At 39.0% G+C, this 14712-nt stretch overlaps 1 protein-coding gene across 1 annotated transcript in view; it reads right to left on the bottom strand.

The window, feature by feature from the left end:
• Positions 1–187: 187 nt before the first annotated feature.
• Positions 188–14712, bottom strand: part of abcb4 (ATP-binding cassette, sub-family B (MDR/TAP), member 4) — a 21673-nt gene continuing 7148 nt past the window's right edge. Inside the window, exons 11-28 of the mRNA XM_037676645.1 lie at positions 14342–14452; positions 14123–14248; positions 13728–13931; positions 13473–13643; positions 12852–13013; positions 12580–12768; positions 11535–11681; positions 11317–11418; positions 10937–11014; positions 9246–9329; positions 8908–9111; positions 8736–8836; positions 8519–8659; positions 6408–6564; positions 6137–6334; positions 4801–5007; positions 1776–1922; positions 188–578 (exon numbers count right to left, since the gene is read on the bottom strand). Of these exons, the coding sequence (XP_037532573.1) occupies positions 372–578; positions 1776–1922; positions 4801–5007; positions 6137–6334; positions 6408–6564; positions 8519–8659; positions 8736–8836; positions 8908–9111; positions 9246–9329; positions 10937–11014; positions 11317–11418; positions 11535–11681; positions 12580–12768; positions 12852–13013; positions 13473–13643; positions 13728–13931; positions 14123–14248; positions 14342–14452 (2736 nt within the window). The 3' untranslated portion in view covers positions 188–371. The remainder of the gene's footprint in view (positions 579–1775; positions 1923–4800; positions 5008–6136; positions 6335–6407; positions 6565–8518; positions 8660–8735; positions 8837–8907; positions 9112–9245; positions 9330–10936; positions 11015–11316; positions 11419–11534; positions 11682–12579; positions 12769–12851; positions 13014–13472; positions 13644–13727; positions 13932–14122; positions 14249–14341; positions 14453–14712) is intronic.

Here is a 14712-nt window from a genome sequence, read left to right as displayed (position 1 = left end):
TGCCCAGGTAAACACCTCAACGGAAACATCCAGGATGTAAGAAAAAGCATCTTTGGAGGAAACCCGATTCTAAAGCTTTTTAAGCTGTGGTGCTAAACCCCCAAAATGTTTTAGAGACAAGCTGGCCAATTCACGTTTGACACAGCACATTCCTCCCCTCCACAGGTTAGGAGCCAAATCTGTCGCAGTGAGTCTTGACGGTGCCGGCCAATCAACAGAACAGTTGGACTTGATGAAGACTCAAGACGTGATTGGTTCTTTCAGTCCAGCTGCTCCACTGACAGCATGAAAGCAGGGAGCTGAAGATACAAGGCAAAATGTTTAACCTAGTCCTCCTCAACGATGAGTATCAGGTGAGGTGTCCCGTGTCCTCATTCTGTCCTGTAACCCAGCTGTGTGGTGACCAGCATGTGGTAGACTCCCTTCTTTGCCAGCAGCTGTTGGTGCGTTCCTTGCTCCACCACCACTCCTCCCTGGAAGACTGCGATGCGGTCGGCGTTTCGAATGGTGGAGAGACGATGGGCCACGACTATGCACGTCCTGCCCTTGCTGGCCTGGTCCAGGGCGTCCTGCACCACCTGCAGATGAAAACAGTGCATGGACTGGTTGTCACTAACCCGTCATCCTTTGAATACGTTTACAAGGTAGCACTGTGCTGGTCCAACTAAAACAAGAAATAAAATGTTTGCTTTATTTTAAAACCTAGTAGTTTCCAGAGTTTAAGCACCCATTCCACAACTATTGTTGACATCTGAGCAAATACAACACCTACAAATAAACCAAGTAATTACTTTTAATACGTTTTAGTGGTTTTTATTTTTTTTTCATTCAGAAACGGACATTTTCTGAATAGCGTTTCTTGTGCAGGTTATTCAGTTTTAAAATTTTACAAGCGTTAAAGGGAAAGTTCAGAACTTTTGGAGGGAGGTTCTGCGTAATAATAATTTTTAAAAAAAAGTTACTTCCCCACAGATTGGGATTAGGAAGCTATGGTCCAAGTGAGGCAAACACTAAAGTTGATTGCTGCAGTCATAAAAACTCCAATCCCAACTTTTCATTGTGGATCATGCAACTACTACTCAGTTAAATCTTTACACCACTATCAGCTCTGCATTACACTATTTTTTATTGACGTCTATGGTTACAGCAAGAGTAGTGGCAGCAGCAGCCAACTGTAGCACTTTGAGCAGGAATATAACATTTTTTGTCAAACAGTCGGACAATGCAAAACGGATAGTGATGTAAAGGTCTAAGAAAAACGTTGTAATCTCATGAAACCCTAATATTTGATGCTGGAGCCGTTATCGGTTGGCACCAAACCCCTTTGGTCTTGGCCTCACTCGAAGCAGCTGTTAGCTCATCAATCAAGTCAGGATTAACCAATTCTCCAAACTGGAGGTTGTTCAAAAACTACAACAGGTAAGACAATAACCGTTAACCATTCTGTTGAACCCCACTTCAAAAGATTCAACATTGAAATATTGTAGTCAATATAGGATTATAATCCGACACATTTAGTCAAATCTTAGAATAACTTGTGAAGATCTTGAACTAAACTACTAAAAGAACACAATCTTATTTATTCTTCATCATAACAGATACAGAATTCAAAGTGTAAAGCCTTTTAACACATTTTAACAGCAAAATTTTCAAAATTAAGAAATACTATTGTTGTACCATCTTCTTAACTGACCTTTGTAGAGCCAGCGTCGTTGTCAGGGAACTGTTGGATTTTGTTGAATAAGCTTTATTTTTTAGAAAAGGGGGAAACGAACCTTTTCGCTCTCCGTGTCCAGCGCAGAGGTCGCCTCATCCAGGAGCAGCACTTGGGGGTTGCGAAGGATGGCTCGGGCTATGGCTATTCGCTGCTTCTGACCACCTGACAGCTGAGTCCCCTTGTCGCCCGCCTGAGTGTCGTACTTCTGCTCAAACAAACGCAAACAGAGACAACAGGCTCATAAAGATGTTACCACAGAAGGACAAATTAATGACAGAAGCTTCCAGGAATCTAATCTCGTTCAGACAAGGAAATCAAATTTGTGGTCGTGTATTTGCCCATTTTCCCAGAACGTTTCCAGTTAGCGATGTGTGTATTTTGTAATAATTATAATGGACAGTTTGGACTAAACCTTTAGAGAAGAAACATTTAAGTTGGTTGGTGTATGAACAGAAATAAAAACAAGTCCGTTTGAATACTTGTTCATGGCACTGAACAACCAAATTTTATATTTTAATTAAAAAATAATAATTAAATGGATTAAGTTGTATGCAACTTAAAAGAAACACATTTTTTCTTTACTGTTACAGTAATATCCTGAACATTTTAAAGATTTATTAAACTAAGTAGCATGGAGCAGATTCTTTTATTTTGTTGTGGCATCAAGAAAAGAAAACAGTATATACGCATAATTGTCAGTTGTGACGTTTTTAGATCAAGAAAACATGGAATCACAAGAAAAACACCGCATTGGTACTTTTGTTGCTCCACCACTGGCTTTTCTAGCAGCATGAATTCTCTGAGGCCTGGACTGAACCAATGACAGACTTCACCAATTTAACTCAGATTGTCTCTTTTTACTGTTCCCAGATCAGTTTTGCAGGGTCTGGCCTGACTTTCAACTGGACTGAGATCCGGACTGTTTGCAGGTCATGCTGTCATAAGTTTTCATGAAGTAAAAGTTTTTTTTTTTTTTATGTCCTTCGCCCTGTGGTAAGATGCATGATCATCATGAAAAATAAAGTCAGCAAACTGCATGTCAACTGATGGAATAAGAAAAGTGTCCAAAATTACAGTATAAACTGACATTTATTGAAGATGTAAAAACTGCCGTCTCCCCCCAGTTTCTATCTGACATGATCCTGACATGGTCCATGAGTATTTTCCTTTATCTCATGGTCAGCTTGTTCTTTTCTGTTTGGGTCTTAATGACAGCTTTTGTTTCACTTTTCTGTATAAAAATCCCATTTCTTACAGTCCAGTCACAGACACTGACTCCAGTTTTTGCCCACTTGCTTCCCATTTGTTGCATTTTCCATTTTAAGACACTCTTCAAGTTTTCCATCTTGCCCTTTTCATGTCTACCTCAGTCGACCAGAATTCTTCCCTTTCACAACCTTCCTTTTTGTTTGGACTTGGTCCAGATTTTAGACACAGCTGAAAGGGAACAACCAGCATCTTTGCAACATTCTGTGATAGTTCATCTTCTTAAAGTTTCATAAGCCTCTCCTTTGTTTCACCAGTCATCTCATGTGTGAAAACCATGATTCACATCAATCTGCTTTGTGCAACGGTATGAGCTAGTGTTGTGTTCAAGACCACCTAACCCAAGACCAAGTCAAGACCAAGACCAGAGTGTACCCAGACCAAGACAAGACCAAGACTTTTAGGGTCTGAGACCAAGACCTCAAATAAAATAAGTAAAATATTTATTAAATGTTTTTTAATAAAAGTTACATACTGCAACTTTAAGTTTGCTTTTGAATGAATACATCAGCTTTTATACATTTTCAAAGCTACATAAAGAAATCAGACATTTAGTGGCTTAACTGCATGTGATTCAACAATAAAATAACCGTTTAATTGGAAGCAGTTTCATCACATGGCAAGCCTTAAAAAACTGAAGTGGCAAAATACTTTTTATAAATCTGAAGTTAAGACCAAGGATAACCATATAGTTGCAAAGTGGTTTCAATAAAGTAGTAGTTAAACACCTAAAAAAAAAGTTATATAAATGGGTATTCATTACAAGTATATTCTTTGTGATTTAAATAGTGAATTTTTATAACTGATGAGACAGTGTTGCCAGATAGAGTCAAAGTTTTCCAGCCCAAAAATCTGTTAAAAACCGCCACATCACACAAAAATCAGCCCAATCAATATATTGTTACAGTATATTTACTGTTTGAACATGAACACACATCAATACAAGCCAAGGGCATTTAATAATATGTGGCAAAATGCAACAATCCATCCAGCCATCCATCCATTATCTTTTAACCGCTTCTTCCATTTTGGGTCATGGGGGTTGCCGATGCCCATGTCCAGCAATCACTTTGCGAGGGGCGGGGTACACCCTGGAAAGCTCGCAAATCCCAAAATGCAACAATCCAACAAAAATCTTCCCACAGTTCCCAGCAAAATCAGAATGAAAACTGCCCAATCTGGCAACATTGGGAGTGATGCGTGTGCGTGAAAGAGAGTGGGCATGACAGCGGTAACAAAATTTTTTATTTAGCAACGAGTCACATTAACGATTGGATTTGAATCCGTACGTTTTGCATCCAATAATAACAAAGATGTTAAGTAAACTAGACAATATTCTGGCAATTTAGTGATATTTCCACAGTTGTGGTCTTGAAATAAAATTCCGAGTCCTCAATGTCCGAGACAAGACCGAGACCAAAGGCAGTCGAGTCAGAGACAAGACCGAGACCATCAAAAAATGGTCTTGAGACGGGTCTCGAGACCAAGACAGGTCTCGAGTACTACAACACTCTAATTAAATCAACAGATTTAATCTGATGCAGGAGTTTGTCGTAGAACTGTAGATTACAAAGCGATTCGATGCCATAATTTCTCCTCTACTCAAAACATTATAAATAATAAAAGCAACTGTGACCAACTACAACTATCAATTTCTTTTTTATCGTTTAATGTCAGCGCGTTGGCGTTTTGAAACATGGTTTCTTAATTTTTGTCAAGTATTTTACATGTTATCCTGTTGGACCTTTAATACCGGAGTTTTAGAAGTTTGAGAATTGAGTTGTAGCCTTTGTCTGAATCGAGTTGTATAAGGTTACCTGTGGTAGTTGATCAATGAAGCTGTGAATGTTTGCTGCTTTAGCGGCCGCCTGGATCTCCTCCATGGTCACGGTGCGGGTGTTGTCTCCGTAGGCGATGTTTTCAGCCAGAGTGCAGTCGAACAGCACCGGCTCCTGGGACACGATGCCTATCTGAGACCTCAGCCAGTGGATGTTGAGCTGTTTGACGTCCACACCGTCCATCAGCTGAAGGAAGAGGATCAGAGACGAGCAGAGGCTCTTATAGCTCACTTTCAGTTGGAGCTCAAATCGTACTTATACTACTAATAATAGTAATATTATTCGTCAAATTGGTATTTAAATCATTTTTGATGGTTTAAGGTTTCTAAACCATCAGGCAACAGACGGGCTGCAGATTTTAATAAGCATTTAACGACCATGCCTTTTTCATGGTCCAAGTTATTCATAATGTTATCATTTCTCCTCATTACCAATACATAATATAGGCCAAATTTGAAAAAATAAATAAAATGTTATTTGGTTTCTAATTTTTACAAAAGGTGTTTTAAGTCTTGGATCATTAATTGACTAATATGTTTTTTAGCTGATCAGACAGGAGAGATGTTCCAATTTAAAAATACATTTACTATAAATTGAGTTTATTATTGCTTCATGCTTTGATACATTTTTTTTTATATATGATGATTGTGATGCATTTTATATATTTTTTAACTCAATGTAAGCATCTTTGAGTGTTTAGAAAAGTACTATACAAATTAAATTATTGCATAACGTACAGAAACAAAAGTACATTTATTCTTATTTCTGCTTTGCTGTAACGTGGTTTAGACTCAGATTTTCGATTTATTTAAAAAACTGATTGTTATACACAAAAAAAGGTGTTTAAATAATGATTTTAGAGAACCAGACCAATTAGATTACTCTAAAGTAAAATGAATGCATCTTTTTAGCTTTGGATATGACAAACTAAAAGTGATTCAATACTTTAGCAACATTTTATCACTTATCCTTTGTAGTAAATAGTAGTTTCTAGTAATTAATTAGTGCTGTAAATTAAAGTACCAAAACAATGACATTTTTTAAATTAGAATTTATTGAACATTAAGTGTATACCTGAAGGCTTTAAAATAAGAACTTGTGATAACACCAGGATAAGATAGTTTATGTTCTTCAGCTCTGACTCTACTGAATAAAAGGATTTGACAGACGTTTTAGATCAAAGTACATCTGTACAATGACCTCGTAACACCTCTGTCCTATCAGTATGGCTGCCATAAACACAACCGCCCGTTAAGGCGGGCAGTAATTCAGGCAGCTGACAACACCGAGTGTAGGCGTGCATTTGTGTCCTCACCACTCTGCCTTCTCTGGGGTCGTAGAACCGCTCCAGCAGCTGGATGGTGGTGCTCTTCCCACAGCCGCTGCTCCCCACCAGGGCCAGAGTTTCCCCCTTCTTCACCTTCAGTTTCAAGCCTTGTAGGATGGGCACGTCGGGGCGTGAAGGGTAGTTGAACTTCACATCCTCGAAGCTCACGTTACCGTCAAATTTGTCCTTCAGGTCAAATAGCGGCGATTCATTACAAGTTACTTTTGAAGGACTGTTTAGTAGATTTTGTGATATTTACCGGCAACTCTCCCTCCTGGGACAAATTGTCAATAGCAGGCTCTTTATTCAACAACATAATGAGGTGGGAAGCAGACAGTTTGGCCTTGGCGTAGTTTGGAGCGAAGGAGTTTGCCTCTCCGAGAGCCATGGCACCAAACAGAACAGCTGAAATCACACTGGGAGAGGAAGTGAAAGTCACTTTTGCTTCATCTGTCGCCACCAAGAGTCACTGAGGCGTCGAACTTCATTATTGAACTACAGTATGTGATGATGCCTTTGTAGAATATATGTTGTAAAATATTTGTCATTTAACAAGACAGGCTGTAAATAAAGGCCACAATATAGTGCAAAAATATGTAAACTGAAGAAAAATCATAAAAAAATAGGCAAGGTAAAAAAAAAAAATAAAAAAGGTAAGACGACCATTATGGAAAAGTTGGAAGCTGTTTAAAAGCTATTTATTTTTTAGGTTATTGTTTAGAGTGGCAGGGCAAAGTTTGACAGGCAGTAATAAAGTGAACGCTGGACCACTAAAAGGGGACATGTGCTTTAAACAAGCCCACCCATTCCTGTCCCAAAATTAGATTAAAAGACATGCAGCTCGTACGGTCTCTTACGCTCAAGTACAGCATGCAATTTCAATAATTTACACTGAAATTTAACAGTAACCCACAGAACTGACTTTCTATAAAATATCATGTTATAAAACCACACACAACTTTAATATTGAAAACTATAAATGTAAACTTAAATGTGGCTTTTGTTCAAAAACAGTTTGCGGAGTTAATGTGCAGGCAGGAAAACTAGTTGTAAAATGAGATGCTGTCCTTTAACTGAGGAAAGATGCTACGTCTACCACACACCATTCATTAAAAAACAAAAACAAACAAAAAAAAACCTGCCATTTGGGTAGTTTTTATTTTTCCACAGACCCATTCAGATCAGTTATTTTATCACGAGTGGCATCAAGTTTATCCATCCATCCATCCATCCATCCATCCATCCATCCATCCATCCATCGCCACTTCTTCCTTTTCAGGTCACAGGGGTCACTGGTGCCCATATCCAGCAATCACTGTGCAAGAGACATCCTGGACAGGTCTCCAGTCCACCACAGAGACAAACAACCTTTCACTCTCACTCACACCTAGAGACAATTTAGTTACCAATCAACCTAACATGCATGTTTTTGGTCTGTGGGAGGAAACTGGAGTACCGGGAGAAAACTCACGCACGCACAAAGAGAACATGCAAATTCCACCCAAGAAGGTCCAGGACCAGGATTTGATCCGGTGACCTTCTCGCCGAGAGGCAACAGCTCTACCAACTGAGCCACCGTGCTGCCCTGCATCAAGTTTAGAGTTTATTAAAAATAGAAACTGCACTTTTAATTATTTTTTTCTGCCATCTGATGTGAACATGTTACTAATAATTAGTTGGGACAGTTTATATATTTTTATCCCAGAACAATAAAGTTGGTTGTCAAAATAAATTTTATAATCGCAGAAAGAAGCTAGCATGCGTGCTCAAATATTGTATAAACACTTTATTCTGAGAACTCAGGAGGAGGAACAATGTTTAAAAATATAGTACATGTGAAGTCGGGATACACCTCTTTGCTTTAAATAAAAACGAAAAGTTTTCTAAAAATTATTTTCTAATAAAAATAAAAATAAAGAATTTCTACCGGTAATGTTTTTACAAAAACACTTCTATGCATCTTCAAAAACATTTTCTGGAAGGCTGCCTTACAGCCTGGGCTTCTAGAATTGCCTTTGTTTAAATAAAATGCTACGTGGAGGAGATGAGTTAATGTTTAGACATTTATTTGCTGCTTTACAGTGCAACGAACTTTGGACTTGGATAACAGGTGGAATAAAAATGAAGGGCAAATATCTTTCCACCAATAAATGGCTGAATTACTGTATGAACCTGACACACGCATGTGCGTCCAATGAATCTACACGTGAAAAGGTCTAATGATTACCACCCATAAAAAATACACTATCCTGCCCTCTTGGCTGGGATGTTCTGTTCAAAATGTATCTGCCTCACCCGCAAACTGTGAAGCATCTTAATCATAAAACAAAACCTCAGACACCTAAAACATCCGATTAAGGGATTACTTACAGGAACACTGACTCAACATCCATCCTCCCTGCAATAATGAGCCAAGCTCCGAAGCGGAAACACGCTGCGTAGGCAAAGTAGATCATGGCCTGAGAGAAGGAGAAGGTAAACCCGTGCACGTGGGCCTTTTTCTGAGAGTTCCTGTACAGAAATAAGTTTAACGTCATAAGGAGTAATCAAATTATTCACATTTGATTGTTTAATTATATATACATACTTATATGGAACTACGAGGTTCTCTTGATACAAAGACTCAAATTTTGGTTCTCTATTGAGAGAAACAACTGTTCTGATGTTCTCGATGGCCTCTGTGGCGATCTGGAGACACAATTCAAAACATTATATCGATCACTAAAGTCTATCCTTGTTCCCAGAGTCTGCATCCGTACCTTTCCAGCCTTTTCCAGTTCCTTTTTGTCTTCAGCTGCGTGTCCAGTGAGCATTTTCATCTGCACAGCTCCAGCCAGCGCAATGACGGGCACCACGGCCAGGATAAGGAGGGTCAGCTCCCAGCCGTACACCAGAGCCAGGATCACGCCGGTGCCGAGGTTGGCAATGTTCTGGGCGAACGTCGCCAAACGCACTCCTGAGGCCTGAACAGGTGGTAAACATCAAAACAAAGGAGACAATGAGATGAGAGATTTAAACAGACGGGTCACTGTGATAGGCTTTGATTAAAATAAATAAAATAGAACAAAAAAAAAAGTTTGTTGCTTCTGAGACTCACTCCTTGTACTTGGGCTGCGTCTGTAGCCAGTCTTGTAGTGAGAGCTCCAACACTGTTTTTATGGTTGTCAAACCATCCAAGATCCTACAAAAAGAAAAAAATATATAAACTATTGTTTACCAAAGATAAATACAATAAACTCAAAACATAAGTCATCCTTACATATTTATATTTTTAATTTCCTGCAAAAATGCAGTGTGAATGCTTATTGCTGAATGATTTTGCTGAAAAAGCCGAAATCAAGCTGTAATTTTTTTTTAATCGCTGAACTCCATAACTACTTTTTATATATAAAATATAACATGATCAGTTGAAAATGTAGCCAAATAGTTTAATACTTTGTAGAAACACTAGCAAATTTGCAGATTTAGAAGAGAAATGCTAGCAAAAAAGCAAGAAGCCGCCAACAGAGGCACTAGTAGATGAATTTGGCAGAAAGAAGTTGAAATAGGCACAAAAAAGGCGAATTAGAAACCTCATGGCCTTAAAACAAAAATCAATAGGGATCTTTGTTGATCCACATGGTGTCCAGCTGGGAAGTTTAAAATTTCTCTGTTTATCACTTGTCAAATTAGAGCTATTTAAAGGGGTGACATTGATTTATGACCTTGACCTTTGACTACATGACCCTAAAATTGATAAATATTGTTGACCAACAAGGTGTCCAGCTGAGAAGTTTGACATTCCTACTTTTACAAGTTGCAGAGTTGGAGCTCGGACAAAAAAAAAAAAAAAAAAAACTGTCCAAGGACAGCTAAGACAACGATTGTTATCTTTGCCCACACCAAGTTCTAGCCTAAGTTATTTAAAAGTAAATGAGTTTGAAGCTGAAAGAATCATAATAGAGCCAAAAAAACAAAACTGATAGTGGAAAAGTAGATAAGAAAAACTGAATCAAAAAGCTCAAATTAGCAGAAAGAAGCTAAAAGGAGCTAAATGCAACTAAAACGCACACAGAAGCTGAAAAACTGAACAAATGCTGGAATGAGCAGACAGAGGCTTAAATGGCACATTTGCTGAACCAAACAGAAATAAGTCAAAATAATCACAAGTTTAAATTAGCAGAAAAAAACAGAGAAAAAACAAAAACAGCTGAATAGTAGCTTAAGGCCAGAAAAAAGCTGAATATAGAAGCTGAAGGTAAGAAAAAAAAGTTGAAATTAGCAGAAGCTGAAAAACAACAAATGCTGGAATGAGCAGAGAGTCTTACACTCCTGCTATACTACTGGTATTGATACATTTTAAAGTTTTTGAAATATTGAGCTTTTTCAGCAAAAAAAAATTCTCATTGAAAATACATTATGTTATTTGTGTTACTGTAATTGCTTTTAATAAATCACAAAACTGTTCAAATGCATCTCACTTAAATTATTGTGTGAATGCTGTTAAGCTAAAATGTTGCAAATAGGGCACAGAACTTTAGGTTTTTATTTTTTGATTTAGCAGCAGTCCAATTCTCTGTGAAAGTCAAGATATTTGGAGATAAATAAAATTTATACATAATGATAATGAAAGGCATTTATCTTCTACATTTGTGGATAGTAAGAAAAAGACCCCACTGCATTTATTTATGTGGAAAAATTACAGATTGCTTTTTAATGTTGACATAAACATAAAAAAATCAAAATTTAAAAAAACACTTCCACAAAATAACTTAAATTTTTTTAATTAATTGACACTTTTGTACAAACCTGTTTCATCATTGATTTAAAAGCTCCAAGTCTCAGTTTCAAGGTGAGAACTTCTCCAGATTTACCGAAACAGAATCCCTGTTGGAAGACAAAATACATTCTCAAACAGATACAAACGCAGGCGACACCTCCGCCTCACGACTCGACACAACTCTTTAATCAATTTTTAAATGAAGGAAGCTCACGCATGCAATATAACACCACAACGCTGTGTAATGTAAACCGTGTAAGATAAAACTGCCTGGCACCAAGATCTACAGCGAGAGGGTTGTGATGAGAAACGAGTAGGCTTTCGAGGAGTTTTGTGGGATTTATTTACAGTGGATGCAGAGCAGCTTGCACGTTACTGATGTTCAGGCAGGAAACCTTATCACGCCTACCTGTAGAAACATGGTGACAAAGCACACGACTCCAATGGTGACGAACATGAGGGAAAAGAAATTAGATCGTTCTCTGATCATATCATCTGGCAAAGCAAACACCTGGGAGAAAATAAAAACAGGCATTTTCAGATGATTATTATTATTTTTTACAACTGGTACGATGAACATAAAAGAAAAATATAGCCAAGTAACTTGTGGCCCCCACAGTGACCTACAGTGATGATCTTGGAGAAGAGGACTGCGAACAGAGGCTGTATGCCTCCGTTTATGATGGCACATATCAACCCCACTAGAATGTACAGCCACTCCGAACTGTTGAGACGCAACACTTGAAAGAACGACACCATGGGAACATTTTCATCCTGCAAAGAGAAAACCATGAGCTTCATTTGGACAAAGGATTGAGGACAAAAGTTTAAAATCTTTAAAGTGGGCAAATATAAAAATACATAATTGTACAGTAGTCTCACTACTTTGCAGTTCCATTTTTGCGGACTTGCTTTTTCGCAGGTTTTCAGTGATTGTCAACTTTAATATTACGTGATTTGGGACGGTGTGGGATAAAAAGGTTTTAAAAATGCTTCGAACAGGCGCTGCCATTTTGTACTTTTATTTCAATAAGCCTATACTGCAACGCCAGTCAAAGAACTACACTACCCAGAAGCCAACAGTGCTTCCGGCCACTGCTTTCTGCTAAAATGGAGGGAAAGTTTTGATCCGATCTGAACCGGACTACAAAGTTTGGTCCTTATTCATAGTGACTTTGGCGCTCAGTGGATACAGAGAGCCATTCGGAACCGGGACAGAACTGGACCAAGACTACTTCCAGACTCAGCGTTTAGCCTGAATTCTGCTCGCCGGCGCAGGAATCCTCTCAAAAGTATCTTGGTGCTCAACAGCTGCAGAGAGCCGATCAGAACCGAACCAAGGCTGGCGAGTACTCATAAAAATTTTGCAGTAGCTACTGTACAGTACATTACGTATGTCGTTAAAAATATGCAAGTTTAAGAGTTTAGAACATTGCAAAAATGTGGAAAGGATTTATAAAGCCTTAAAAATATACTACTAAAATAAATACAGCGTTCCTTCTTCGCGGTTTTTCATCAATCGCGTGGGTGTGTGGAACGCAACTCCTGCAATAATCGAGGGACTACTGTAGCTTTACTTTTTACCAAATATATCTAGATCAATAACTGGTATCAGAATACTGTTAGCCTTGTATTATAAAGACTAAACTGGAAAATATGATATTTATTTCACCTCTTCCGTTTTGTCCTCGTCATTGTTTGACACTTCCTTCTCCTTCTCTCCAGTTGAGGCGGTGAAGGACGAGCCTCTTGTTGATTGCCTCTTGTACAGCGAAGACTTAGAAATAATGTTGGACGTGGGACTTTTCTCCTCCATAGACAGCTCATTCTCCTCCTCCCCTTCCTCCACCTTCTGAAAGGTCTGCAGCAAACAAGAGAGGAGCCACCGTTCTGAAGGAACCAAGCGGCAACTAAAAGATCCGATCAAGCTAACCGGTGGTTTACCTGCATGGTGACCAGTGTGTGGTAGACTCCTTGTTTTTCCATCAGCTCGCTGTGAGTCCCCAACTCTACAATTTTACCCTTCTGGAAGCCTGCAATGACGTCCGCGTTTCTGATGGTCGAGAGGCGGTGGGCCACGATCAGGGTGGTGCGGCCTTGTTGGACCTGAGGGAAAAATATACAGTCTATCAGTCAATTAAAAACAAAACTATAAACCTGCAGATGTACAGATCTTCCAGTTCAGCACGGTTGTAAATAAACACATTCAACTGTTTTTAATGAACAATTTCAACTTTTAGCCGGTTCAATCCATAAATAAAAAAATTAAAAAAAAAAAGTTCAACTATGAACGTTAATGGTTCTGTTTTGATCTGCCTGAACTAAATCTTGTGAAGTAGGAGAGACTAAAAAGAAAAAACGTTCTGAAATTCAACAAGCTAAGCTGGAGGAACATCAATGTGCGCACAAAATTTCATTTGCAAGGAAATAAAGGTATTTCAGGTTGAAAAGTGTCAAAACTAATTCAATGTTTCTATTTTAAGTCAACCTACAAACTTCACCAACAAGAATAAAAACTAAAGAGTTTATTGTGTCTAAATTTTAAATGAATATTCAACTCTGTACCTTATCGAGCGCAGCTTGGACAATGGTCTCGCTCTCGGCATCGAGTGCAGACGTGGCTTCGTCCAACAAAAGGATTTTAGGGTTGCGGACTAAAGCTCGGGCAATCGCGATCCTCTGCTTCTGTCCTCCGCTCATCTGAGTTCCTCGGTCACCAACTAGTGTTTCAAACTTCTGCTCAACAAGAGCAGCCTCCATTAGCAAAATATGGATACGATATTCATAAGCATGGATATGGTGGCAATAATGCTACCGTACATCTGGAAGGTTCATAATGAAGTCATAAGCATTGGCTTCCTTGGTCGCTTGTTCAATCTCAGCCTGCGTGACGTTAGGCCGGCCGTATCTGATGTTCTCGGCGATGGTGGTGGCGAAGAGGATCGGCTCCTGGCTCACGACTCCAATCATTTCTCTCAGGTATCGGACGTTAAGACTGCGGATGTCGTGGCCATCAATACACACCTACCAACAGACGCAGCTCGGTTAATCTTCACTACCTGTGCTTTTGCTCACTGGAACAGAATTTACCACAATTTGGTTGTTTGAGGGGATTTTTAACAATTCGTTATATGAATGGAAATAAGTCCAACTGTTTCTTGTTTTTTTAATTTGGACAATTTATAAGTAATGAATGAAGTAAAAACATCTCTTACTGATCCTTCTTGGGGGTCGTAGAATCTTTGCAGCAGCTGGATCGTGGTGCTTTTACCACAACCACTGCTGCCAACTAACGCCATGGTCTGTCCGCTCGTCACACTTAAACTCATGTCATCTAATATCTACAAATGACAAGGATTTTAGTTACAAGACAACTAAAAGTACCTTTGTCGTTGTCAGAACTTTTGCTTCAGAGAGTTTGGTTGGGATCGTACTGTGACGTCAGGCCTTGAGGGGTAGGTGAAGTGGATGTTTTGGAACGCTATGTTCCCTTGGATGGAGTCGGGTTTGAAGCCGGACTCTGAATAGCTGTCGATGCTCGGGTTCTGCGGAGAAAACAAGTCCGTTCTGGTTTGTAGTTACGCCAAAATGAGATCAAGCATGCAGTTCTTATAAAAACCTCCTACAGACAATGGGAGGAAGGCTGCTCGCTTTCCAGGATAGGGTGAGTGAGTTTAACGGGACTGATGTTTATTTCTAGAGTTCTTTGTGTTTTCATGGCTTCTCTTGATGCTCAAACTACACACACACACACACATACACACACACACACACACACACACACACACACACACACACACACACA

This window comes from Nematolebias whitei, chromosome 5 (assembly GCF_014905685.2).
Source record: "Nematolebias whitei isolate Nwh7 chromosome 5, NemWhi1, whole genome shotgun sequence".
Taxonomy (NCBI): domain Eukaryota; kingdom Metazoa; phylum Chordata; class Actinopteri; order Cyprinodontiformes; family Rivulidae; genus Nematolebias; species Nematolebias whitei.
Note: the sequence above shows the minus strand (reverse complement) of the source record. Positions and strands in the feature narration are given on the sequence as shown.